Genomic DNA, 26,568 nt, shown 5'->3' with positions numbered 1-26,568 from the left:
TTGCCTTGGACAGTAATCCATGTTAAATTTTTTGAAGACATCTTGTCAAATAAAAAAGCTTCCCATACAAGGACTTGAATTTTATCGTTCAGTTTGTATGGCAGCTATATGCTATAGTGGCCCATTATGGCTGGTTTCGACAAATGAGCAACTTCTTGGGGTGAAAATGAGATGTGCAAACTTTCAGTTCAATATTTCAAAAACTAAGGGAATGGTTGGCATATGTACAGACCTCCGAACACGACGAAATTGACTCGTTTTGTAATCCACCTCCTGGGGCTTACAAACTGCATGACAATCTTAATATACCCTGTACAGAGTATAAAAATAAAAATACGCAAATAAATATCTTACAAACTTACCATATTGAAGAGACATTCTTTACAATAATAAATTATTTGAATTACTGTAAAATGTGATTGCTTTTTAAATATATTATCTGTGTTTTAGTGAGTGTTTTTCTTAAGCTTATGCTGTATAATTCATCACGCCATTACTTATATGCTATTTGCGGAAATTTCGGCGAATTTCCATAAAGTCCCTCGGTTTCCCACACCTGTATGTGCGAATCTTTAGTGAGCGCCACCAGGTGCTGATGTGTTGAGTAAACGATGCTAAAAGGGGAAAAAGTGTAATTATTCACCACACATTTTTCACTTATGTAATTGCTGTTACCTTCTTATATTTGATATGCCTGTGATGATTTCGCTGACAAAACTCAAATTCCAGCTGGACCACAAACGTATGGCGCCGCCTTCAACAGCGGTGGCAATGACATTAACACCAACACCCTCTTTGATGTACGAATAGGTGGCCGCCAATATACGATCCTCATGCACGATGTGTTGCACATAACGGGCATTTACCGTATGCAAACGCAAGATGGATTTACCATTTGGATTTACCGATACATTCACAAAATCCTCGAGACTCTCCTCGGTCACCTCGAAGCACTCATCCGGCGCCGCTGATGTTGGTTGGTCAGCTAGGCTAACACCGTTAGTTTTGGCATTTTGTCGCTCCGGCGATGTCTTTTGTACCAACTGCTGCGGTGTAGTGTGCACAGTCACAATATCACCCAATGTGGGGCTTATGGTAACCACCGTTATTGGTGAGTGATGTATCTCCGCAGGTCTATCAATTGTGCGCACATAATTCCAGCTAGCAAATAAGGAATATGTTAAAATTATAAGATTTTATAGCACAAAGTATGGAACTCACTTGTTAAGATCCCAAATAACGGCAATACCATCGCGCCCGGCAGAAACGGCAATTTTGAATTCAACCGATAAACGTATGCTGGTCACCTCGTCCGTGTGCCGCAGCAGTATCGTTGGACCCGTCCACGTGAGATCGGCGCAATCGCGTTGTGGCGCATCTGTTGCTGCGCCGCTTGTAGTTGAACCCAATAACGGTGTCACGTTGCCAGTATCACTTTCATCCGAATAACTTTTAGTAGTCAGCTTGCGAACTGCCGAATTATAGGAGCGTCGCAGACCACGTATATAATTTTGTCTGTTCTTAACCGGTCGACTGTTCGACTCAGTGTTGCCGCATTTGTATATACTTATGCGTCCCGATTTGTGACCGAACCACAGCTGATTGGAATTGGGATCGGCACCGCAGGCGGTGATATCATCGATAACTTGACTGCGTAGTATATTTTTCGGTTTCGTATATAGCTTGTTTAACGGTTGTATACGCACAATGTGATCGTCGTAGTCCCAGGAGATCACGTTGTATGTATCGACCTCAGCACCTTGCATAATGCAGGATTTCATTGGTAGTCCATAAACAGCGTTGGTATTATTGAATGACACTAGATACTCGGCTCCGGGTATTTTATAGATATTACCAAGCGTTGGCGCCGATAGCTGTGGTGAGCCCAAGTAAACGCCCCACCTTAAGCCACGCACGGTGGGCAATACCTCCTTCGTGCCGAGGCAATAATTTAGCGATTTCGTCTGTGGATGTGGATTTTTGAATAATTGTCGCGGCATTTGTCCATAGGTTCTGATCATGGTCTCGACAGCTCTGCGCTCTATTGGGTCGACTGTTATTGATTCCAAGAATGACGGATACGTCTAAAAAAAGTATTTTAAATATTTGATATAGATTCTAAATCTTTCTTTATGGCGTCTAAAAATAATTACCGCCGGGTGGAAAACATTTATCGCTTCCACTGCACTTTCACCAGATTGTTTGTAGCCGAAGATCAAATCAATCCAATTATGCAGGTGATTGCGTGTCAATTCCGCCTCCAGTGCCTGACGATGTATGAGCACGAATAGACGCGAATCTCGCAGACACCAGGGTGGCAATTGTACGTCTTCAACGCGTTCGCCATTTTGTCGCAAGCCGAAATCGAATCGTTCGAAATTTTCAAAAATTTCCGGTAAACAGAAGAATTCAGGTATCAGCTCTTTAACGTCTGTAGGGCTATCACGACTCGCCAAATTCCAGGTGGTCGTTAGTGAGTGAAATGTGCGATCAGGTAAATCGAAATTATTGTCTGAAAAATAAGTGATGGAATGAAAAATTAGGTACACTCTTAAAGGGTTCCGCTTGGCGCCTAAAATTATACTGAGCAAAAATTGAAATCTAAATTTTGAGAGTTTTTTGGTGAGCGAGTGCTTAATATTTACCTTGATATCTGAGGAAATAGCTCGTAAAAGGCGGTACACGCACGAGGAAATGCAGCACCGTACCGGAGTTCGAATAATGCGAGCTATAATGATATGGTTTCAGTGTCAACGAACCCATGTTAGTCATCGTATTATTGAGATACTAAAAAATACGAAAATTAAATTCAAGTCAAAACTATGAAATGCCAAAAATACCGTATAGTTGGCGACGTAGTGCTCCTCGTTGACTTCATGCTGCACAGCAACCGGCTTTTCCAGCTTGCGAAAGTTCGTGTCGTCAGTCAAATCCAAAATGTCCGACGCATAATTAGACAATATCCATGGAAATATGGGATATTGCATGAGATCATTATAAGTGCGGCCGGCAATTTGATTTAGTGTCATTAAATATTCCCAATTGGTCAGCAAACCTTCGCGCCATTGTTGCGTAATAACGAGTACCTTCGCTTGATCGGGATGCGTGACGATTTTATCACAAAATACATCGTACATAATTTTATAATCATCTTGATTTTGTAGTGAGAAGAACAGTGATTGATTTGTATCCAAAAATATTTCGAAAGCCTTCTCCTGATGCTGATAACGTTTCAACCAAATCTCACTTATACTCGAGATATCACAGTTAATATAGAAGTACTTGCAACGATATGTAGCCATAAAATACAGTTTATGATCGGTTATAATGATTTCACCATCAATCTCGCCATCGACGGGTAGAAATTTGGCAGGAAAATTATAAAGTATTTGCGAGTTGAGCGAAATATTGAGCTGTTGATCATAACTGGATAAAAGATATTCCAGCGGACGCACATATTCGTTGGCGAACGAGGCACTGGTGTTCATAGTAATATCACTGTTACGTAACTCTGTTGTTGTGTTGCTGTAATAATTCTCCATGAAGAAGCGTTTATCAATATCCAAATGGCAGCGGCGCATGCGTGTATGGACTCTCGACGGACCCTCGGTGTCGTCTAACTCCCAAGAACTGGAGAGTAGAAATGTAAATGTATACAAATGTATATTGAAAAAAATTAAGAAATAATAACAAAAAAAAATAAAATAGTAGGTAATAAAAAAAATTAAGAAATAATAATAAAAAAAAATTAAAAATAAATAATAATAAAAAAAAAAAAAAAAAAAAAATAAAAAAGTAAAAAAAAAAAAAAATTAAAAAAATAGAGTTGCCAAATGAATTAAAAAATAAATAAATAAATAAGAAACAAAAATAAAAAGACAATAAAATCAACTAAAAGAAAAAAATAATAATAAAAGAAATAAAATATTAAAGAAAAATTAAAAAAAGAAATTAGTTAAATAATTAAAATTTTAACAAAAAAATAAAAAAAAATTTCAAAAAACAACATTTTAAACAAAAAAAAATCGAAAATAATAAAAAAAATTAAAAAATATTAAAAAAAATATTAAAAAAAACGACAATTATGTTAAAAATTCCAAAAAAAAATAAAAAAAATTTCAAAAAAAAACATTTTAAACAAAAAAAAAAATTCGAAAACAACAAAAAATTTAAAAAATATATAAAAAAAAATGTTATGTTACAAAAAACGACAATTAAAAAAATATGTAAAAGAATTAATTTGTTTGACAGCTATATCATATAGGGGTCCAATATCAGCGGTTCTGACAAATAAGCAGCTTCTGCATATGCAGAATATGCAGACAGATATGCATATGCAGACAGACAGATAGACGGATAGACGGAAATGGCTAATCATTTTTATTTACATATATACTTTATAAGGTTTCCGACACATGTTCTGGGTATAAAAAATATTTCTGTACATACTTTTCCGAACGCTCCTTTGAGTGCCAGGGCGCGCCTTCGTGTGTCATGCGTCGTACGATTCCAAGCCACTTATTGTATATGCTAGCATCGTCATAGTCCTTCAATTGATACATCAGCAGCTTGCGTTCAGAATTCTTGAAAAACAATATATATATTTTTACTACCAAATAACTGACAAGAAATGCGACCAACCTGTAACTCCGCAACACGCCGCGTATTCAACATTGATGACTCAATGCAACTCACAGCCAGCGACTCCAAACGATAAACGGTCTCTTCCAACTTGACTTTCTGTTCAGCCGCTATCGCGGTACGATTCAGCTCAATGCGCTCCAGTTCACTCTCTAAATTCCACGTGGAGTCGTGTTCATTGATACCCAAATGTTTACAGAGGCGTTCCAAGTTCGGCAATGGTTTCTCCAAATCTTCCAGCAGACATAACCACAAAAACGATTTAATTATCTTGCCATCACAAATAACAGGCGGCGAAAGCCCAGCTTGGCAAGAATTCCAAAGCGCATCGACAATAAAAGCGCGTAGTTCAAGCGGCCGTGACGGTTGCAGACCCCAAGCTATGAAATTGTTGCAACGCTGACTGGTGGCAATGCTGTATGAGACAATTAATTGGAACAGTTCCACCTCTGTGGCGCTTGGCGTGTATTTGGCATCGCAAATGGTGAAGAATTGTGCACAGCGGTCGATTAGTAGTCGCAATCGTTCTTTGGTCTCGGCGAGTGATAACGAGGAGTTGGGCAAGGCTATAACTGGAGTGGTACAGGGGTTGTGGTTGATAACCCAATGTTATAAATTGTATATAATATATTTTTGTACCTTTGAAATTCCTCGGTTCGCTTATAGACTCGAAGAACATGCGTATCCAAGCAAATTGCAGGCGCGCTTGCGCAGAGCGTAAATTCTTTATGACTGTGCCAGTGGCGCCCTCGTGCAGGAATGTCAGCATGTTGAGTATATCCCAAACGTACTACAAGAAAAATATAGAAAAAATATAAAGAAATATAAGAAAATGATAAAAGAAAATATTAAAAAAAAAATATATTAAAAAAATATATTAAAAAAAAATATTAAAAAAAAAAATTAAAAAAAAAAAAAAAAAAAAAAAATTAAAAAAAAAAATATTAAAAAAAAATATTTAAAAAAAATATTAAAAAAACAATAAAAATCATAAAAGTTAAACAAAAAAGGAAAAGCTCATCCGCTACAACCGCAGGTTCAACGATACCGCATTTGACCCGGGTCAAGGACTTATATTCAATTTATTATTTTAACCAAGTTTAATTATATATTAACGGTATTTAACTGCCGTTCTCACAATTTCCGAGTCTATCTAAACCGAACGGCCCATAATTTCAAACCGATCGGCAACAGTCAACTCGGCAACCCGAATATACCCGAATTTCCATCCGAGTTTTTACCGAGTCAGCTTCGGGTAGATAGAACGTACACGAAATTCATTCAAAAGTAAAATCTAAAACCCGAACGGATACGAATTTCTATCCGACAAAGAATAGTGAAGCCGGCAATATTTCACATAGTATTAAACGGTTTTTTACCGTTACAAAAACAAAAAAGTGTATTAACAGTAAAAGGAGTTTGAAAAAAGTTGTGAATCTGTACATCTATTTTCCTACAATTTTCATTCCGCCGTTATATGACATGTATATATACATATGTATAGGAGTATTTGTATGTACATATATAATACCTTTATTTGTCCCGCCGATTTTAAAGACTTTTCGCCAATCTGTGTCAAAAGCACTATTATCGATTCTTCTATGACGACCTCTACAACACTGGAGCCTAAGTATAAATTGAAGAGCGACTTAATGCAACAAAGCAGCAAACCGGCATCTATTAAAAGTTGTTGTTGTTCGCCTTCCTGCAAAAATTCACTACGTTAAATATAAACCAGAAATATATAGTATTACACTATACCATATTAAACATTTTGTAGAGTATTTTGAATGCCTGCGCTTTCAGGCCACCATGATTGTTGGCCATATTGATGAGAACCGACAGTAGCGTATTGATGCCGAAGCGTTCAACGACATGTAAGGGCATATCACAGTTTAAGATCTTCGTTGTGTTATAATAAATGCCTGTGACCCATTCCAAACAGGCTTCAAACATCTGCATATCTGTTGTATATATGGACATTTGATTCGCCAAGTGTTGGGGATACAAATTTTTAACATGTTGGCTAATGTCGCTCGGTTGTAGGCGCTTCAATAACACAGCGAGTAATTTAATTATGGCCGTACGCACGGCACAGCTGCTATTGTTGCATAATACCAATATGATGTCCACTTTGACATAATGCTTCAGGACCTGTCGATTATAAATAGTGAATATTGTTGTAATGCAAAATATAGCAACTGATCAAATTTGACCCGGACTCCATTTAAACAGTGCAAAGCGGAAAGCAAAAGGATTTGTAATAAAATAAGTGGAAAAGTTATTTTTTTTTTGTTAGTCCGAGTCAAATTTGATCAGATGGTATCAAAACCGTAGAGAAAACGGGGGTGAGGCGATGCTTGTATTGAATTGTTAGCGAAAAAATCTGCACCCGGAAGGAATTGTCCCTGATCTCCCCCTCCCCCTTCTTTCTCATTCAATTCATTTTTCATACCTCTTCCACTGCGTTGTCCGGTAAAAGGCAGAGAAAGTTTTTCAACAGTGTCAGCAGTCCCTCTTGCAATGCAATAATACCAGGCCAATTGTAGAAATCCGTCTTCACAAGCAATCTGCTGCGACGTTGCTGCGTTGTGGCCGCCGGCATAGCTGTCAAACCCAGTTGTTGGTTAGGTAGCGTTTCTTTATCCACCTCACTGCCATCAGTAGGTGCTGCGCATGACTGTGTACTGCGTTTGCGCAGCTTTGTCGTTTCGGCATTTGCCAAATAATTGTGTGAGGCATGTCGCAAACGCTTATGACTAATTCTATGCGGTGTAGAAGCGGCTAGCGCCAACTTTCGCTCGGCATTATTTGGGGTTTGTTGTTTCCCTATTGGACTTGTTGCTGTATTCCTACTGGGTGTGTGTTTAAATTTCATGCGCCAATTCTCCACATTAACAGGGCTGAGCAGGCGCAGAGCTTTCTTATTCAAGCGCGCACAGTCCGCAACATTTTCGAGGTTATCTTCGAGTTCAAGTAAATTGCGCTTAAATGGTGAGCTCGTCGCGGCTATATGCAATCTGCGCAGGCGCTTGACGCGCTCATTTTGTTTAGCGTTGAGATCACCGTTATCGATACTTGGCGTCGGTTTGGCGACGCCAGGACGTTCACGTTTCGATTTACGGCGAAATGGCGTTGTGACACGATCGAAACCGGAAACAGCCGATGAACGCTCCTTTACTGGCGCTAGCGGCGTGAGTAGAAAATAAAATTTCGACCGATCATGTGTGATGTAACATTCGCTGGGCTTCTGCAGCAGCAAACAGAGCTTCATTATTTCGTCCATGAGTGATGTGGATGGCGGCGAACCGGCGAAAACGGATAAAATGGCCACAAATGATTCAGCCGCAGTCTTTGATATGTAGACGGGATTTGGTGATTCGATTACATAAACTTTGCATAAATTAAGCAACTCTTTGAGCAGCCCAGCTTCGCTTAAACGATCTAAATTTAAATCGCGTTGTGGATGTTTCTCACGTGTTAGCGCTAAAATGCAGTGAAAAAGCATGTCTAACACATCGGAGTGTTCGACGCCCGAACGATGCCAATCGGAATAACGGTGTAATACCGATATGATCAGTTGTGGGTACACAACGATGGCTGTGGTCATTTCACAGATTTCCAAGGTATCACCCTTTTTATTGATAATAGGCTGAGAGCAGGCATTATTTAAAATGCTTCGTAGAAGATGCACGTCTTTCGTGCAGCGATCGGTTTTCACGACATAACCTATAAGGCTCATATAGTTGATGCGTAAAAACTCGGCATACAATTGGGAGTCCGATAAAGCTACATTTAGGAAAATATCCAATGCCATATACTGTGATAATGAATTACTACTCAGCTCCACAATCTGTCAAAATTAATAATTCATTAATTTTTACATATTTTTGTGATTTTCAAATATAATTTATACCCTTGCGAATAAGTAGAGGTGCGTTGAAAGGCCGCCGCATAGCAAAGTAGTGGCTTGAATGGAGCGTATATGATTCTGTATCAGCTCACCATACAAAATCAGGCCAAAAACGCGCGCCGCTGCAAAATTAAAAAACAAAAAAAATGTACAAAAACAAGTGAAAATTAAAAAAAAGTGAAAATTTAAAAACAAAACATGAGAAAAATTAACTTCGGCTGCACCGAAGCTATAATACCCTTCACATGGGAATTTCTAATAATAAAAGGTTAAAAAAAGATCTTTATCTGGATTTCGATCGATCAGTTTGTATGGCAGCTTTATGCTATATTAGCCCGATTTGAACAGTTCGTTCGGAGAATGTAAGTTTGCTTTGAATAATAATTTTTGCTAGATTTCGTGAAGATATCTTGTCAAATAAAAAAGTTTTCCATAGAAGGATTTGATTTTGATTAATCAGTTTGTATGCCAGCTATATGTTATAGAAGTCCGATTTGAGCGATTTCTGCCGAGATTATAGTGTTGCCTTGGAAAATAATCTATGCCAAATTAAATTATGATATCTTGTCAAACAAAAAAGTTTTCTATACAAGAACTTGATTTTGGTCGGTCAATTTGAATGGCAGATATAGTGTCCGGCGATTTTGACAAATGTTCTAAATCTCGAGACGAAAAGGACGTACGCAAAAAAAAAAGGATATCTCCAAAACTCCACGTATATACAGGCAGACAGACGGACATGGTGGAATCGACTCAGCTCGTCTTTTGTCGTCGCTGATCATTTATACATATTATAGAGTTTCCGAAGTTTCCCTTGGGGTGTTACAAACTTCGTGGAAAACTTAATATACCCATTTCAAGGTATGATAATTAAAACAAAAAACTCTACTCACCACTTGAGACAGTACCTTCTTTTGCATTGACTTCATTATTAAAGCCCATAACGATATCCGGCGACTCAGCGGTGTATACCAGTAGACGCGACTCATACAGTGCACGCATTGACTCCGCAACATTACCGAAATTGGCCTTCTGGACTCTAGACATATTGACAAAACCATAATTAGGACGCCAGGAGTTCACCTGCAGTGGTGCAAGCTCTGAAAAATCCGGACCCATGGCGGTCAAATTTGCTATGGTTTGCCACGCAGAGAATTTACAATTGAACAACAGTAAATTCGTTATGCTAAATGGCAAGGGGTAACCATCAATGGTGGAACGTGATTCTGTGTGGCCACCGGAAACATTCGCACTGTTGGTCGTTGAAACACTATCACCCAGGCAGATGAGTTGAAAAGTATGATTACGCTGCAGGTTGCGTACATTACGAAAATGCAAATAGGCAATATCTTGCTCCACACCATCAACATACACCTTCAGCTCCAAATGATCTTGATGCGTGTGCACACTAAACGCAATGTGTGTCCAACGGTTGCGTGCAAAACGAAAAGATTTCAGCTCCACCGAAGCGGTCTCATACGATTGGTTGTGATTGTGATACTTGAAAAGGTGCATATTGTTGAAGCTGTTGAGTATAACGAGTTTGGTTTGTTTCAGTGCAACACGCAGCGGACCTGGCGCGTTGGTTGGAGAAGTCAGTGGCGCGGTTGTGGTGTTTGAATTGTCACCATTGGTATGATTCGTGCTGCGATTAGGTGTATCTCTTGTTGATGTCTCCATATTTTCGCTCTTTGGCTCTGTTGGTGTTTGGGCGAGAGTTTCGGCATTTAGTTTACTCGTTTCAAATACCAACTTTAGATCGCGGTTGACATAAGCGCTCAGCAGCACTTGATTAGTGCCGATAGATACGATGTGTGTTTTCTAAATATAAGGAAAGATTTCAAAAGTGTATTTAAAAAATTCAAATTAACGGTTAAATATCATTTACATGACTATCTTCGTGTGTACTGCGTGCTTCGTCTTCGGTGGGTAGAGACGAGGCTTTGCTATTATGTGCACCTTTCATCTGCAGCCAAAAGGAGAGTGTGAAACCATCGTTGGACCATAAACGCGCATGTGTGATGGGTATAATACAGGGTGTGCGAGACAATGGCGTATGGGCTTGCGCGTTTATATGCTGATTACGCAAGTGATCGATATCCATTGTTAAGCGCTGATCGCTGGTAGAGGTGCACTTGCCGTCTAAACGAAAAAAAATTTAAAAAATAATATTTAAAAATAAAATTCGAAAAAAAAAAATTATAATTAATAAAATATTACAAAAATAATAATTAATAAAATATTACAAAAACAAAAATAAATAAAATTTTACAAAAAAATATTTAAAAAAAAAATTATCATACTTTTGGAGTATAATATGCTTACCAATTGCTACCGGAAACTCCAATTCAACCATTGCTTGCGGCTTTCTCAATTTGTTACCACAAATATGACTGAGATATTTGATTAAAAGATCGACAGGCGGATTTTTGGCTGCCAAAATATTGAAATAAGTGCATAAAACTTCGGGAGTATTTACATCCACAATTAGTTCGAGTAAAGCTTGTTGAAGTTCTAAAGAAAAAAATCAAAATAATTTTAGAAAATAATTATTTTTCATAATAAATGATGATAAATGAACTATCTGCAGTGCAATACGAGAGTATTAACAAGAATACCGAAACAATTTTTTATACGAACCTCTCAAGCGCGGATCACCGCATTTCAGCACCGGCGCAAATCCACGCAACAAAAACAATGAATCACCTATATTGGCGCGTATCACAAACAAACGATTGGCCAATTGCACCAAGCACTCACTCCAACCCAACGGATTGGCGATGCATCTTTCCGATAGCTCAATTAGAATTTCCACAACTAAATGACAAAGTCCCTCATGTAGCAAGTAGTTACGATAACGTGAGCTTGGTTGAAATGAGTTCCAGAATTCCGCTTTATCCAATTCCGTCTCCGATTCGGAGATTTCCGGTATCTCACCATCGGCTTCATAGCCTTCATCGGCCGTTATGTAGTTGGTATCATTCTCATTCTCACTCAACTCCATTTCACTCTCACAAAACAACGACATACGCGTCGAGAAATAGTCGGCATCGCCACTTTCGGTGGACAACTGCCGCTTAGGCGCCGAAGTGCGCGGTGTGGTCACATTGCTGTGTTTCGATTGAGTTCTGGTGCTATTAAAGGAACGTGCACGTGGCCGTAACGGTGATTGCAATACCGTTTCTTCACTGGCGACATTCTCCAAACCCTTGCTGCCATTCAAATCGTTGGAAATTGCGGTTGGCGTCGTCGTGTTGTTGGTGGTCTGTTCTGCGATTTTGAGCAGACTTTGTAATGCCTTTACCACAGCGTTTTCGCGTGAATGGTCTTCGGTGTGCGCTGCAGCTGGCTTGTTGCCGCCAATGGTGTTACTCAATATCACTGTCTTCAGCTTCAGTAAATGCTTTTCCATCGTTTGTGCTAGAAAATTACAAAAATACTGATTAATATAAGGCGTTTAATCTTTACTGTTCGGATATAATTTGCATTATGAGAGCGTAGATAAGATTAAGGTAATCTTAAAGGTGATGCTGTAGTGAGAAATGCCTTGCTATTGCTTATCTTAAAGCTAGTTTAGAGATAGTGTAAAGATATAGGATAGTTAGCGCTGCAACTGCAGGGAAATTGTGCGCATGGAGTGCAAACAGTTGGGAGAAAAAGTATTATAATCAAGAAAAGATGCTATATTTGTATATGTGTTACTAAAAGTATAACTGTAAAATTATTGTCCAATGAAATAATGTAACCTCCAAGCAAATTGTTCAGAACGGACCACTATAGCATATAGTTGTGTATAAACTGATTGCTCAAAATCAAGTTCTTATATGGAAAACTTTTTATTGGGGAGGATAGTATAGTTTCGCTGCCACCGAAGTTAAAATTTTTTATTGTTTAACTTACTATAAAAATTTTTAATTATTTTTTTCCTTTCAAATTTGTTTGTATTATTAGATATTGTGCAATTACTAAATATTTGGAGCAATTAATGTTTACAAAAGTGAATAGCAAAAGTCTTAACATTGAGCTATAGTCTTAATGTATTTGTTGGCTAGCCTATAAGAGGTTAGAGATGGTAGAGAGAATAGTCCCGAAATTGAAAATATCGAAAGCTTCCATTATTTTCTTTCAAAATTAAAAAAAAAAAAACAAGAAAAAGCGTTAACTTCGGTTGCACCGAAGCTAAATACCCTTCACAGGTGCATTTCTGTTAGTAACTATGTGTTCAGTTTGTATGGAAGCTATATGCTATAGTTAACCGATCTGATCAATTTCTTCGGAGATTACATTGTTGCCTTAGAAAATAATATAAACCAAATTTCGTGAATATATCTTGTCAAATGTGAAAGTTTTCCATACAAGCATTTGATTCTGATCGTTCAGTTTGTATGGCAGCTATATGCTATAGTGGTCCGATATCGGCCGTTCCGGCAAATGAGCAGCTTCTTGAAGAGAAAATGACGTTTGCAAAATTTCAAAACGATATCTTAAAAACTGAGGGACTAGTTCGTATACATATATACAGACGGACAGACGGACATTCATCATCATTTATATAATATATGTATGTATATACTTTCTAGGGTCTCCGACGATTCCTTCTGGGTGTTAGAAACTTAATATACCCTGTTCAGGGTATAAATATGAACAAATTCTACACCGAATTTTGTTAAGTGTTCTTTCAGATTTCGAAGATCGGATACTCTCTTTCTCCACGACAGTTGGGTATATGTAACCAGAACTGATTCGGATTAATATTCAGGGCAAGTACTATAGTCAAATCGGCAGCAATCTTCAAGATCAATTGGGAAAGGTTTTTGCCGCTACAACAACAAACACACACTGTCAGAAACTAACTGACAACAAACATAAGAAGATATGTATGTATTTCATCGAAAATCCAGCAACACTATTATAAATATTTTAAAGAAATCTACTGCACATAGATCTCGTCTGTCCCGATGAGGATAGCACACATCTCTAATTGCCGCAAGCATTTGTATGGCTTCGAAGCATGCGTACGTTCTATTTAGTTAGTCAAATACATATATATGTATGTAGATGTATATATGTGTGCCTGCGCTTGCGTGCAAAGCCATTACCACATTTAAAAATCTGGCAAGACTACCCTGTAGGAAAAAAATATCATAAACATGATAAATTGGTAATTAACAATTGGGCGTTCCAACGACCATGAAATACCAAGTATTATAAACAAAAACAAAGGAAAAATATTACAAATTTTTCTCTAAACCTCCCGTTTTATTACACCCTGAAAAAGTTTGCCACATAGTTTGTAACAAGCAGAATGAAACGACGGATACCCTATTAAATATATAAGGTAAGGATTAGCTAAGTTGTGATCGACGTCTTCCGACGCCCAAGATTTCGTACTGTTTCGACGGGGTCGGACCAAAGGGAGAGATGAGTAGGGTTAGAGGAATGCAAAGAGGTTGCAAGGATCATGCGGAGACTCATTGCACGCAGAACATATATAATATTAGATATGCCGGGATCTATTCTGGATGAGTAGGAGTTCAACCTGCTACAGTATCCACAACGAAGCTGCGTAAAGGTCACTCTCGTTTCTCGCGGCCACTCAAGCTCTTCGTCTGCAATGGCTTCACTGTGAATGGCGGTCAGTGCTTGTCGGAAGTTAGTTGCGTCCGAAGTCTGGTCGGCGTATTGTTTTATGTCGTCGACGTAGTTGAGCAATGACCTATTGATGCTCCTAGGTGGCGGTTCCGCTCCAAGCAGGTAACTTCAGGGATGATTTCTGCGAAAGGAGTGGAGTTCATTATGCTCCTTAATTTCCACAGCCGGTTCTACGCGCTGGAATTGACTCGGGTTTTATCCGGCCAAGGGCTGTTATTCCGCAGATCTAACTCCGTTTTGATCGGTCTATTAAGTATATGTATAAATGATCAGTGTGACGAGCTGAGACGATTTGATTATTTATGCCCGTCTGTATATATGCGAACGAGATATTTTAAGATATCGATCAAAAATTTTCTACACGTAATTTTTTCGCCCAAGTAACTGCTCATTTGTCGGAACTGCCTAAAAGATATCACTTTATCATATTACTGTCATACAAACTGACTGATTCTCTTTTGTGGTATTTTTGAAACCGCCGAAGCCGTTGCAGCCGAAATTAACTTTTTTTTAATATTTTGTCTTTTCTGCCAGAATATTTAGGTTTAGGTTAGGTTAGGGTCTATGTGAGTGAAAGAACCAATGTGTATATTTTAATTTTTTAACCTTACATATACATATGTATGTACATTTATAATTTTTATTAAATGATAGTACTATTATTCAAGAAATTTTTACAAAAAAAAAAAAAATTAAACAATGAAAATCTATATGTCTACATTTAGGTTTATAAATTATGTTTTCAGATAACCCGGTTTCGTCACCATAAAAGCACTATTGCCTCTAACAGCTACCATGTACTCATATTGTGATAGAACTGCTTTAAGTTTCCTACAGGGTTATTGGTATTTCGCAAGGATAATGTTGATATAAAGTTACTAGTTGAATAATGAGTTTATAGTGCATCGTTCATGAACTTTTGAGTTACTAAATGATACATACACATGCCAATAATAAAAATATTTATAATTGTTACTTACCGCCTTCGTCTTTGAAGCTCTTGATGCAAATGGCCATTGTGGTCTCAAATAACCTTAGTAGATAACGCTTACTATCACTACTTGTTTCGAGCAAACAACTGAGATTCGAATCGATTTCTTGCTCTCGAGACGTTGTACTGTTATTTAAATCGGTTAACGAACTCGTTTTACTGCCACCAAAAAACGAACCGAGTACACTAAAAAATTTCGCAAATATACTTATGCCAATACTAAGCACGGCCGCATTAGTTTCGGGGCCCGCAACTAGCATGGACGTAGATAAGGCATCGGCAGCACAGTTCCAAACCGAGGTGGGAACGAGCGCATCCACACCAATAGCTTGCAATGATGTAATTGCTGCCGGTAATATTAGATTTCGAGTTAGACTTGAACTTTGCTGATTGCGTACATCGAATATGACAATGCTTTCGTTAATTTCTGAGTCGACACTTTGTGAATTCACAGAATATTTTGAATTCCAAGTTTTCAATTTGTCTAAAAATGTTAAATTATATATTTCCGTATAACACTGTGCTGTGTGTGCGTTTGAGTTAAAGCTGGGATCGCTATTTATAGAATATTGTTGCGCATCCGATGTGGCGATAAAGGCGTCAATTGTTGACGCATACGATGCAATCGATGAACTAATCGAACCAAACGTTTGTTGTACCGCATCTACTTCGATGCTAGAGAGCAAATATTCCAGTGAACTTGACAAACAACCGTCAGCTTTGTTGGCTTCGGGGTTTATAGTGTTGTAGTTGGCGCCTTGCAATGGGGATGATGTGTTTGTATTGGTATGCTGTGGCGAATGGGTGTGTTTTGTAGACATATTCCTCGATTTGCATTGCGAAAGTTGTAAAAATGTGCTCAAAGCATTGTAATTTAGTGTGAGAATGTCGTCAATCGTTTTGTCATCATTCAATTCACACGTAACGAAATCCTTTATGCTTCTAACTTGCGTTTGCGCGTCGTCAGCATCAACAGTAGCGCTAACATTTTTATTTAAGTTGTACATAATCGTGAATGCGTTCAAGAAACATTGGCTAGTCTGCAGCAATTCATGGATAAATGACCATTTAAGCGCTGTCACATATAAAATATTCGAGGCATTCAGCGCGTCTGTTGTTGTTTCCACAGACTTTTCGGCGTCGCTTGCTGTGCTGTCTGTTTGCTGGCTAAATGTTAATGCGTTGAATTGAAAAGCGTTGTAAGCGCTACTATTTAGTAGCAGTTTAGTGAGGCGTTGACTAAGTATCACTTGTTCTTGATTGCTTTCGCCCAAAAAGGTTCCATTGTCGACGCCAATTTTGATTAGCTCACATATGCAATGCACTAACGGCGGCTCATAGAATAGATCCTCCAAATGTGTTATGTTTTCTTCGTTGTAAAAAGCTTTGATCAAACGTATATCAGCGCCCAAGTAAGCGACGAAAACATTCAAACAATCTTGTAAGATGCCCATAGTAGTCACCGCAGCATCGTTTGCACGCGTTTCACTCTCCGGAAATGATATGTTGATAGGTGATATATTATTTGTTGCTTCGATATCAGCTGTGGGGATCGGGCTTTTCGATGCACACGATTTAATTGCTTTTCGGCTCTGCAACAGTTCCACTTTGTATTGGCGAAAAGTGGGCAAAATGAGCTCAGCTAAAATACCAGCCGCCATATCGCTGCTCAATGTATCTGATATGTTTTTTAAATGCTTTAACAATAATTGCAGTGACGTCACTTTACTTTCGCTACTCTCTGCTGTGTTGAGCTCCTCATGCAGCTGCTTATACAACTGTAAAATCTCCTTGCGTAATTCAAGTGACTTTAATTTAGCGTCACATTTGGCACAACTCTCCGTCGTCCGTTTATGATACATGATATGATCTTGCGTAAAGATGGTGTAAAGTATGCGGCGATGTAAAAATTTATAGGTACAATTTTGATATAAAGGCGTGAATTGTGAAATCATATTCAAACATGAAGCATAGGTGTCGATTGTATAGTGACAGCAACAAATGCCAATGCGTAGTAAGTAGCGTACGGCCGCTTCCTGCATATTCGTGGTGATCTTGGGTAGCAAATTCAGCAAAGTGCCCTGAAAGTAGCAGGCTAAAGTCGGCACTTGTGTGTGGCAATGCACTTGACGTAAGTAGCGACACCGCCTTTGTGTATTGCCACCGTTCGTATAATTTGCATTGTTCTTGCTCTGCTGATCATGCTTACAGAGTTGTTCGTTGATCTTTAGCAGCGTTTTGAAGGTTAACTCAATGAGTAGACGCGCTTCGGTATGGCCAACAGCAACGTTTTTTATTTTCTGTAACACTTGCTGGAATGTTTTTATGGTTATCTCAATCGCACTCTCATTGATGAACTTCAAATCATGCAAGCTGCTTTTGTTGCCACCAATTGTATGGGGTTCTTTTAATTTATTTGGATACATTATGATATTTTGCAGCGTGTAAAAGAAAACATAATTGGTTGCGCTGAGAAATTCCAATGCGAAATCAAGTGATGCGGTGTTGCCGTTTGTAGTTGCATCCTCACATTTGATTTCTGTAATTTCAAAAGCATGCTTTTTCAGAATGACCGCCAACATGGTGAAAATAAATTGAAATTGTACAAGACTTATGCTGGCTGAAGCATTGAAAATGTTATTGATGCAGCGTATTGTAAGCTGTAGCAGTTCGAGTTTGATTGTGTTGGCATTCTGTTTCGTTGCATAAACGACATCATCACAACATAAACATTCCAATGCAAAATTTAATGAGATCATCGATACTGATTGACTATTTAGATTAGCTTCCAACTCGTTAGCAACGCATTTTGACATGATTTGCACGAGCAGATAAGCGATTTCATCGCTGCTTATAATGGTATTACGAAAAGTCTCCAAACTCTCCACGTACTGATGCGCATCTAATAAGGTTGAGTCATATTTAGCGCCACAACGGTCGATAATATGCGCGGTACTATGCATGTCAACACCTGCCAGCTCTGGTGGCGCAATACTTGCAATAACAGTTAGTATAGAGAGCGGCGTATCCAATATAAACTCTTTCGAATTCCATTTGCAGTTCGGAAACAGTTTGCAGCATAAACTGCAAAGTCCCTTTTGTGAAGCGATAAGCTGTGGAAATTTTCTTTTAAAAATAGTAAATAAACATTAAATGCAGTCAAGCATACCGTGTTGTCTACACGTAAAAGGAAACGCAGCAAATGCTTGCCTAATTGATTTGTTAAAAAGTTGCGCAGAGCTATAATTTTACCCCAATCACTTGGTTCATTTAATATCAACTGCAATGTAAGCAATTTTAATTAGTACTAAAATATCTTTACAAGCATATTTATTATATGTAATATAGCGAAAGTGTTGCTTACCGGCGTAAAACTTTGGTTTATCAGTAAGGAATTCGTAGCATTCGAGTTGCTTATCTCATTTTGTACTAGGTCAGTACTATCACATGCAGCTGTTTGTTCTGAAGGAATTGATGAGTGCGATTCGTTTATGATGTTACAAACTGTCTCCAGCAGATAGGAGGTGATCTCTTCGGGTATATTGTGTATGAAACTGCAACAAAAATGAAATGAAATCATTAAATATGCACAACATGACAATAAAGGAACATACATACATGCATGATAGCAAAGGAATATAAATGCATGACAAGGAACATACATATATTCGAATAAACACAAGCATTAAACGCTATACATATAATGCTAAAGTTAAACAATAATACTTGCCTTTTTATTCGCTCTGTCTCTAAAGCGTCGTCCTCCACATATTGAAAATAAAACAGAAAAAGTTCCATCCAATGTAACTGAAACAAAAGCACGCTTTATCAACAGAAAGTACTCATTATTTAAATTACTCACTTTAGCTTCATTGTCATCGCCGGCATTTTGATAATTTTTCCAAATTGTAGTTAATGTATCCACCAGCAAATAAGCAGAGCTTGCCGCCTGTGTGGCCTGTTGCTCCATTATTTGCTCGAATTACATGAAAGCAGTAATTCAATGTATTAATTTGGCTAATAATTGTAGTAATATTGCTTTGGTTTTGAATTGGCATCTGTTTCTCTATTAGGTGCTAAATGAACATACACCTTAGAGCAATTAGTAAATAACTGAAAAAACAAACAGAAATGATTAAAACTATGAAAAGTGAAAGTGTTTAAATATAAACATAAATATACATATGTATATGCGGACTATTTATAAACTTAAGAAATTGTATATTTTGATTTTGTTTTATTTAACACTGTGAGTTAGTTTCGTATACAGTTATATGTATGTGCTCACAAGTGTAGTACATTTATTTGAAACCTCTGCGGTACACTTGCTAACTGTTACTAAGCTGCTGTTGTTGAGAAACAACAAATGCCATTTAATCGACTATAAACTATTGCATCTGACCGCTGCTGCTTGCAGATTATTTACTTTCTTGATGGATTAAGATGCGTTCTTATCACCTAGTCACAGCAAGGGTGATTGAAACACATTAAGAACACTGTTCATACATTTACATATATATGTATGTATATATGTTGGCATGTGTTCCCAAAATATGTATATAAACATGTTAGAATTAACACAAATACCGTAATGTTAATTATATTAAAAATGTTATATTTTGCATACAAATGTATTACAGGGCTTTAGCCTAGAAATTGTAATCAAATAATGTTAATACATAAGATTAAGTTACTTCCGATGAATCAGATGATTGTAGTCTCTGAGATTTTAGTTTCAGTAGATTTTAAATGGGGATGTTTTGGCAACTCTAATCTAAAAGCAAAATATAAACAAGTCTGATGGGCTAAAATCAGCAGGGCATAACCAAATTTTCTATGCCCCCAAGTGCGTAGTTTTTCCACTATTTCACAAATATTAGCAACAATTATTTAATATTCTGTTTTAATGATCTAATGCACGGTTGGGTTAGCCTTTTTGCACTAAAACGGTACTAGTTCTTTTACCACGTCGTGCTAAAATCCGTATCGCCCCGAACAGCTGATTCTGTGAGTAAACTAGAAATTTTCCAATTGGTGGTGTGGCGAACGGTTTGTTTTGTCAAGGGATAACACGTTTAAACACTTGTTCTCTTATTTTGTAAATAATTTTCAATAAACAATGCAAGTAATCTTGCGTTTAGTTCACTTTGACAGACACAGTGCACTTTTGTCATAACTTTAGCAAGTGTTACCATATCCCCCCATTAAGACGACTGGTTTGCGCAAACTGCTATCGATAATTTTAATGGAGCCTAAAAAAAACATACTGTTGACATTAATTTATTAAAATTTTTTAATTTTCTTTATACCGACTAGTAACTTTCAAATTGCAAAAAAAAAAAATAGAAACGTTTTCCCAATACAGGAAAGTTAAATTAATTTTTAATTTATAATCTCTGATTTCAGGGAAGCCGTTACCAAACAATTAAAATAACTAAAATTTCGTAGGACTTTACCGTGCAAGCCAGGAACTCTTCCTTTAACAGTTTTCAGTAGAAAAACAGTCACTAGTGTTCTGCCGAAATATGGCGCATGCTTTTTTCGAATACCTGAGTATTTCATGCCAAGAAGGAAAATTTCTGTATGATAGTGTAACGATACCCAAGGAAGTAGTTAATTGCAGATTTTATATTATTGATTGGAATTATATATGTATGTATATTAACAAGTTTCTCAACCAAGCAGTCTATTCAAAATAACTTATTACACATTATCTAAAATTTATCGAAATCCTCAAAATGAATCGTTTGCTCTCTTTGAAACAACCAATTTTCGCACTTCGCTAATTTTTGATAATTAAGCTTTTCAAATGTAGAGCTTTTATGCAATAAACTAACAAACTATCATTCTGTGCAGAACATTTATTTAGCACTTTTGTCACGCTAGAATAGTCTTGTTTAGCACATACGACTGATTAGTAAGGTGTTCACCTGCTTGAAACTTCTTAGTTAAGTATTAAAAAAAAATGTTGGTGAAACAGTTGCAAAAAGTGTTGTCAAACAACAACATTTATAGCCAAACTGCAATAAAGGTAATTTTTTTGGCGAATGCCGGTGTTTTTTGTTGTAAAAATGAATAAGAAATAGTTAAACAAATTATCATTTTAAATGTGCTAAATAAATACGTGTATTATGTATTAGAATGGTGCGTATGCCAAAATTATTAGCTGCTAATGTCAAAACAATGTGAACTTTTCGCCGTGAAGTGCAAAAATCAGCTGAGGCCCTATGCATACTTCTTGATCATCAGGTAGTTTCCTTTACAGTAGTTTATTGATTTTTTATTATAAACCCGTGAAGGTTTCAATTTAGAAATAATTAGTTCTCAGTTTATACTAAGAAGAATATTTGGCCATAAAGTAATATGTACGACAAAATTTTAATAACATCCAATGTGGATGTTTGTGGGCATGTGTATGCAGCTCTCACTCTCTTAACTCGTTGGGGGTAATCTGGTTGTTGTTTTTGCAGCGATCTAGTTATTTTTGTTTATGCGGCCGTCTTTTGTAAAAGAGATGTTTTTAAGAGAAATTAAAGCGCCAATATAAAGTTATTGTATTTATATGAAATATTTACATACAATATGTATATATTGATATGAATTGATGTATGTATATGCATATATTTATGTTTATGTGAATAAATACGCTTACTAACGATTGATTTGGTACACGTATATGTTCTATTTCTATCATATTTAATTAAAAAATAAAATCGGGTATTTACAAAAAAGAAATACCTTTCTGTCAACAGTCTATGGCTATATCGGCATATAATTTGCATATAAATTAGCACTCAAGTAATCAGTAGAATTGTCGTTTGGGTTATATAACTAAGTGGATAGGTAAACATCATATTATCTTGTGCGTTAAGGAAAATAAAACGAGAAAAAACGTTAACTTCGGTTGCACCGAAACTTTAATACCCTTCACAAATACAAAAAATTCCACAAAAGATCGGCCAATTTGCATGCAGCTATATGCTATAGTGGTCTGATCTTAACAATTTCAAAGGAGTTTGCGCCATTGAATAGAAAAGTATTATCTTGTCAAATAAATACATTTGTATGACAGCTACAGGGGTCCGATATTGGCGCTACCGGAAAAAAGTAGCTTCTTGGGGAGAAAAGGACCAATGCTTAATTTCAGGTCTCAAAAACTGTGGGACGGACAGACATGCATGGCTAAATCGAATCAGCTCGTCACGTTGATCATTTACATATATGTACATAAATATATGTGACCTGGTCTACGGAAAGAGGGCTTAGGTGTCAAAAAAAAGGAGAACAATTAATGAGATAACGAGAAACTGACGATTATTTTTAACAGCTTTTCCCAGAAAACTAGTTTTCGCACGTTGTTATAAATACTTACATATGTGTACTATAGCTAGGTGTTATAAATGCCCTGTTCTGGGTATAAAAATAACGTAAAAATACATACTATACATACGTAGATAATTCATAGATAAGTACATACATATGTTATATAAATCATCTAATTCAACTAATCTAATTATGATCATCCTATTACCCAGCACGTCACAAGACCTGCGTAGGAGAAATGCATTTGCCGTTTTTTACGTAAATATCCCAATTTATTAATAAATTATAATGCGTTACAGTTACATACATACATACATATGTACGGACCACTTTGCAGCCAGCAGATATTTATTGATAGAAACGAATATTTTTCCGCACTTAAAGTTGTATAAATATAAATATCTCAATAAACAACCCACACTTATGATAATAACCTATAGAATATCCGTAATTACGTCAGGTGTTAGCTGCACGCAATATTTGTAATCATTACGTTAAACATGTAATGCAGCATTAGAAGCTAGAATTTCCTGTTTCAAAATACTTGGCGTGTTTGTTTAGCTAGCGTTAGGTAGTCTGATTATATTTTATAATTACATATGTATTTATAATATTTTTTTATAATTGAGTAGAGGTGTTTGTAATCTTGACTGAAGAGAAATCCAAAAGTATAGATAAACGAGTTGTTGTCGTAATGGTTATCCAGGTTCTGTTTGGGTAGCTACACGCAAGTTAGTTGTCATCAAATTCAACTATCGGAAGGCACAGGAAACGTGCTGTTTCGACGATGTTTGACCATAAGGGAAATGGTTTTAAATGCGTTGATTTCAAAGGGCATGCAAAAACGTGATTAAGAGTGATGCACAACATATGTACATACATACATATACATGTATTTGATATGTCGAGGTCTGTTCTGAATAAGTAGTTTAAACTGCTACAGCATCCCAAAAAAAGTTGCACAAACCTCACTCTAGAGTCGCGAGGCAACTCAAGCTCTTCCTTTGCTATGGATGGTGTTTTCACGCCAAAGATGCCATTCACTGAAAGGCAGTCAGTGATTTTGCCGAGTCGACAGTTCTTGGCCGGATAAAAATCCGGACTGTCGTGGGAACGGAGTTCCACTGTTCATAGCGTTTAGTGCATTTCTGAGGTCCGTTACGACTGCTCGGTAAGGTCTGCAATGCCGTCAATGCAATGATGGAATGATCTCTTGAAAGTCCTAGGCTCCCAGAGCACCTCTACTTGGATCAGAGGTTAAAATCAACTACACGTCTTAAATCTTATCAGACCAACTTTCAAAGTTGTTATTAGATAAAGTAGCTACAATAATGTTTTTAATAACGTTATCTTGTTGGATTTAATCTTAAGCGTTTGATTTATAAGTTGATATCTTAGAAATATTTTTTCTCATGCTTTCAGCTCATTGCCTGCTACTCCACCAAAGTTAAGACACATAAAATCTTCGAAAGTGCTGCTGCGGCCGTTGCGGATATACCAAATGGCTCTAAACTCTTATTCGGTGGATTCGGTGTATGTGGCATACCTGAGAAGTTGATTGATGCTTTGCGGGATAAGGGTGTTAAGGATATAACTGCAGTTTCAAATAATGGAGGTTTGTACCGATTTACGATCAACTATTGTTGTATGGTTTAAGTGTCTTCAAATTTGCTGTTGTGGCTGTTTAAACTGATAAATGCAAAATTTCTCTTTATACAGGGGTCGAAGATTTTGGCATCGGTATACTTATTAAGAACAAGCAAATCAGTAAAATGATAGCTTCTTATGTAGGTGAAAATAAAGAACTGGTACGGCAATACCTCGCTGGTGATTTAGCCATTGACTTGACACCACAGGGCACAATTGCCGAAAAAATCCGAGCAGGTGGCGCGGGTAGGTGCACATGGGTTGAAAGAAATATTTTTAATATAAATATTTATTACGAATTTTTCGCAGGTATTCCGGCATTTTTCACACCCACCGGTTACGGTACGCTCGTACAAAAAGGTGGCGCACCCATCAAGTATGGAAAGGATGGAAAGATTGCGGTTGCCAGTAAACCCAAACCCGTGCAGACCTTTAATGGCAAAGACTATGTGCTGGAAGAATCCATTTTCGGCGATTACGCGATTATAAAGGCGCACAAAGCTGATCCATATGGCAATTTAAGTGAGTACATCCCTATAATTAATAATAAAATAAAATATGTTATAGTATATACTATATTTAATATTTTTTTGTTTATGATTTTAGTGTTCAACAAGTCCGCACGTAATTTCAATGCACCGATGAGCCGCGCGGCTAAGGTCACCATTGTTGAGGTTGAAGACATTGTGCCAGTTGGTGCACTAAATCCCGCTGAGGTACATATTCCCGGCATATATGTGGACCGTATTGTTAAGGGTAACAACTATAACAAGCGTGTGGAGCGTCTGCGTTTGCGTGATGATGGCGAATCTGCCAAATCAAGTCCGGGACAGGAGTTACGCGAACGCATTGCTAAGCGTGTAGCTTTGGAGTTCCGCGATGGCATGTACGTCAATTTGGGCATTGGCATGCCAGTGCTGTCCTCAAATTATATACCAAAAGGCATGAATGTCATGTTGCAATCCGAAAATGGTATATTAGGTTTGGGACCATTCCCAACCAAGGCACAAGTCGATCCCGATCTAATTAATGCTGGCAAGGAGAGTGTTACCGTTGTGCCTGGCGCGTCGTATTTCGGTTCCGATGACAGTTTTGCCATGATTCGTGGCGGTCATGTCGACATAACCATACTCGGTGCGATGGAAGTGTCGGCAACCGGTGATTTGGCCAATTGGATGATACCCGTGAGTAGTTAAGAAAGAAAAAATGCATATATGTTATAAAAATTGTCATATTCGCCAACAGGGCAAGCTTGTGAAGGGAATGGGTGGCGCTATGGATTTGGTAGCCGCTCCGGGCACCAAAGTCATTATCACAATGGAGCATAACGCCAAGGATGGTTCACCGAAAATTTTAGACAGATGCACATTACCTTTAACGGGCCAAGGCATAGTTGATCTGATTATTTCGGAGAAGGTTGGTTACACAAAAATTTGATTTTATATTAATTTTGTGCAATAATGATAGAAAACAAGATGGCGCCAACCAAATGCAAGAGACGTCATAGACTATGGAATGAAAAGGACATGATGGAAAAACGGTCAAATGGCTTGTAAATTGTAAAATTTAGCCTATGACGTCACCAGTGCATTTTTTTTTTCTTGATCATATCTGTCACAGCCTAAACCGAAGCTAGTGTTATCACTAATTCTCTGATGATAATTAAAATTATTGCAATGGCGTGATCTCTATCTCTATCATTCTTGAATTTTGCCCACTTCCACTATATAAAAACCGTTATAATTTTATCATTTAATTTTTTTAGGCCGTTTTCACTGTAGAAAAAGGCGTTGGCTTGACTTTGACTGAAATTGCCGACGGTTACTCGGTGGAGGACCTGAGATCTTGCACAGGCGCGCAATTCGAAGTTTCGCCCGATCTTAAAAAGATGGCTCAAATCGATGAAAACTAGTGATTACTGTGTGCCTTACTGACCGTTCAATTGTTGTCGTGTATTTGTAAAATAACTGAATATTTTTGTAAGAATTCTGTTAAGTCAAAGAATTGTTGCTTTGTCAAAATAAGTAAACTTAAAAGTGATACGTCTGCATTTATTGTACTAAGTATATTGTATTTGGTATTTTACACGATGTTAAATAAAACGAAAATATATTTTTTTACCACCATTCGCAATGTAAGCTGTTCGAAGAGAGGTGAGAATTTCAAAAAAAAAATCCCGTTAGGAATTTTAAAATTAAAATTTCGCGGGTTTGGGAAGTAAAATTGCCAAATTTTCGTATTATATTCATATACATATGTACATGCTTCAAAGTACAATAGTTTTTCAGCTGTATTCATTGCTTTTGGTACTTTGTCCTTAGCAGACGTTAAGGTTATAAGCTTAGGCGTGTTTTTCTGAGATTGGCGATTTTCGTTTGTTAAAAGCTCACCCTTTGATGCT

The 26,568-nt window shown here is 37.3% G+C and overlaps 2 protein-coding genes across 3 annotated transcripts; one reads left to right on the top strand and one right to left on the bottom strand.

Annotated features, from left to right (window-relative positions):
* Positions 1-403: 403 nt before the first annotated feature.
* Positions 404-20,340, bottom strand: LOC126762232 (lysosomal-trafficking regulator). 2 transcript variants are annotated; one of them, XM_050478827.1, is made up of 23 exons: positions 20,163-20,340; positions 19,060-19,310; positions 18,928-19,004; positions 18,562-18,751; positions 18,367-18,477; positions 15,187-18,310; positions 11,195-11,974; positions 10,880-11,068; positions 10,443-10,696; positions 9,463-10,375; positions 8,558-8,676; positions 7,097-8,494; positions 6,403-6,795; positions 6,173-6,346; positions 5,281-5,431; positions 4,642-5,213; positions 4,450-4,583; positions 2,841-3,630; positions 2,646-2,787; positions 2,154-2,512; positions 1,222-2,084; positions 676-1,161; positions 404-614 (listed from the first exon to the last, which is right to left on the bottom strand). In XM_050478827.1, the coding sequence occupies exons 2-23, from the start codon at positions 19,165-19,167 to the stop codon at positions 494-496; spliced, it is 11,448 nt and encodes a 3,815-aa protein (XP_050334784.1). In that variant the 5' UTR covers positions 19,168-19,310; positions 20,163-20,340; the 3' UTR covers positions 404-493. The 2 variants fall into 2 exon arrangements, with proteins under 2 accessions (XP_050334784.1, XP_050334783.1); XM_050478826.1 differs by having other exon boundaries at positions 9,448-10,375; positions 20,163-20,339.
* A 730-nt stretch (positions 20,341-21,070) lies between these two features.
* Positions 21,071-26,293, top strand: LOC126761780 (succinyl-CoA:3-ketoacid-coenzyme A transferase, mitochondrial). Its single transcript, XM_050478163.1, has 7 exons — positions 21,071-21,228; positions 23,943-24,135; positions 24,240-24,413; positions 24,477-24,689; positions 24,774-25,351; positions 25,413-25,583; positions 25,933-26,293. Exons 1-7 carry the CDS (start codon positions 21,163-21,165, stop codon positions 26,077-26,079), a joined length of 1,542 nt encoding a protein of 513 aa, XP_050334120.1. The 5' UTR covers positions 21,071-21,162; the 3' UTR covers positions 26,080-26,293.
* The last annotated feature ends 275 nt before the right edge of the window (positions 26,294-26,568 follow it).

This window comes from Bactrocera neohumeralis, chromosome 6 (assembly GCF_024586455.1).
Source record: "Bactrocera neohumeralis isolate Rockhampton chromosome 6, APGP_CSIRO_Bneo_wtdbg2-racon-allhic-juicebox.fasta_v2, whole genome shotgun sequence".
NCBI classification, from domain to species: Eukaryota; Metazoa; Arthropoda; class Insecta; order Diptera; family Tephritidae; genus Bactrocera; species Bactrocera neohumeralis.
Note: the sequence above shows the minus strand (reverse complement) of the source record. Positions and strands in the feature narration are given on the sequence as shown.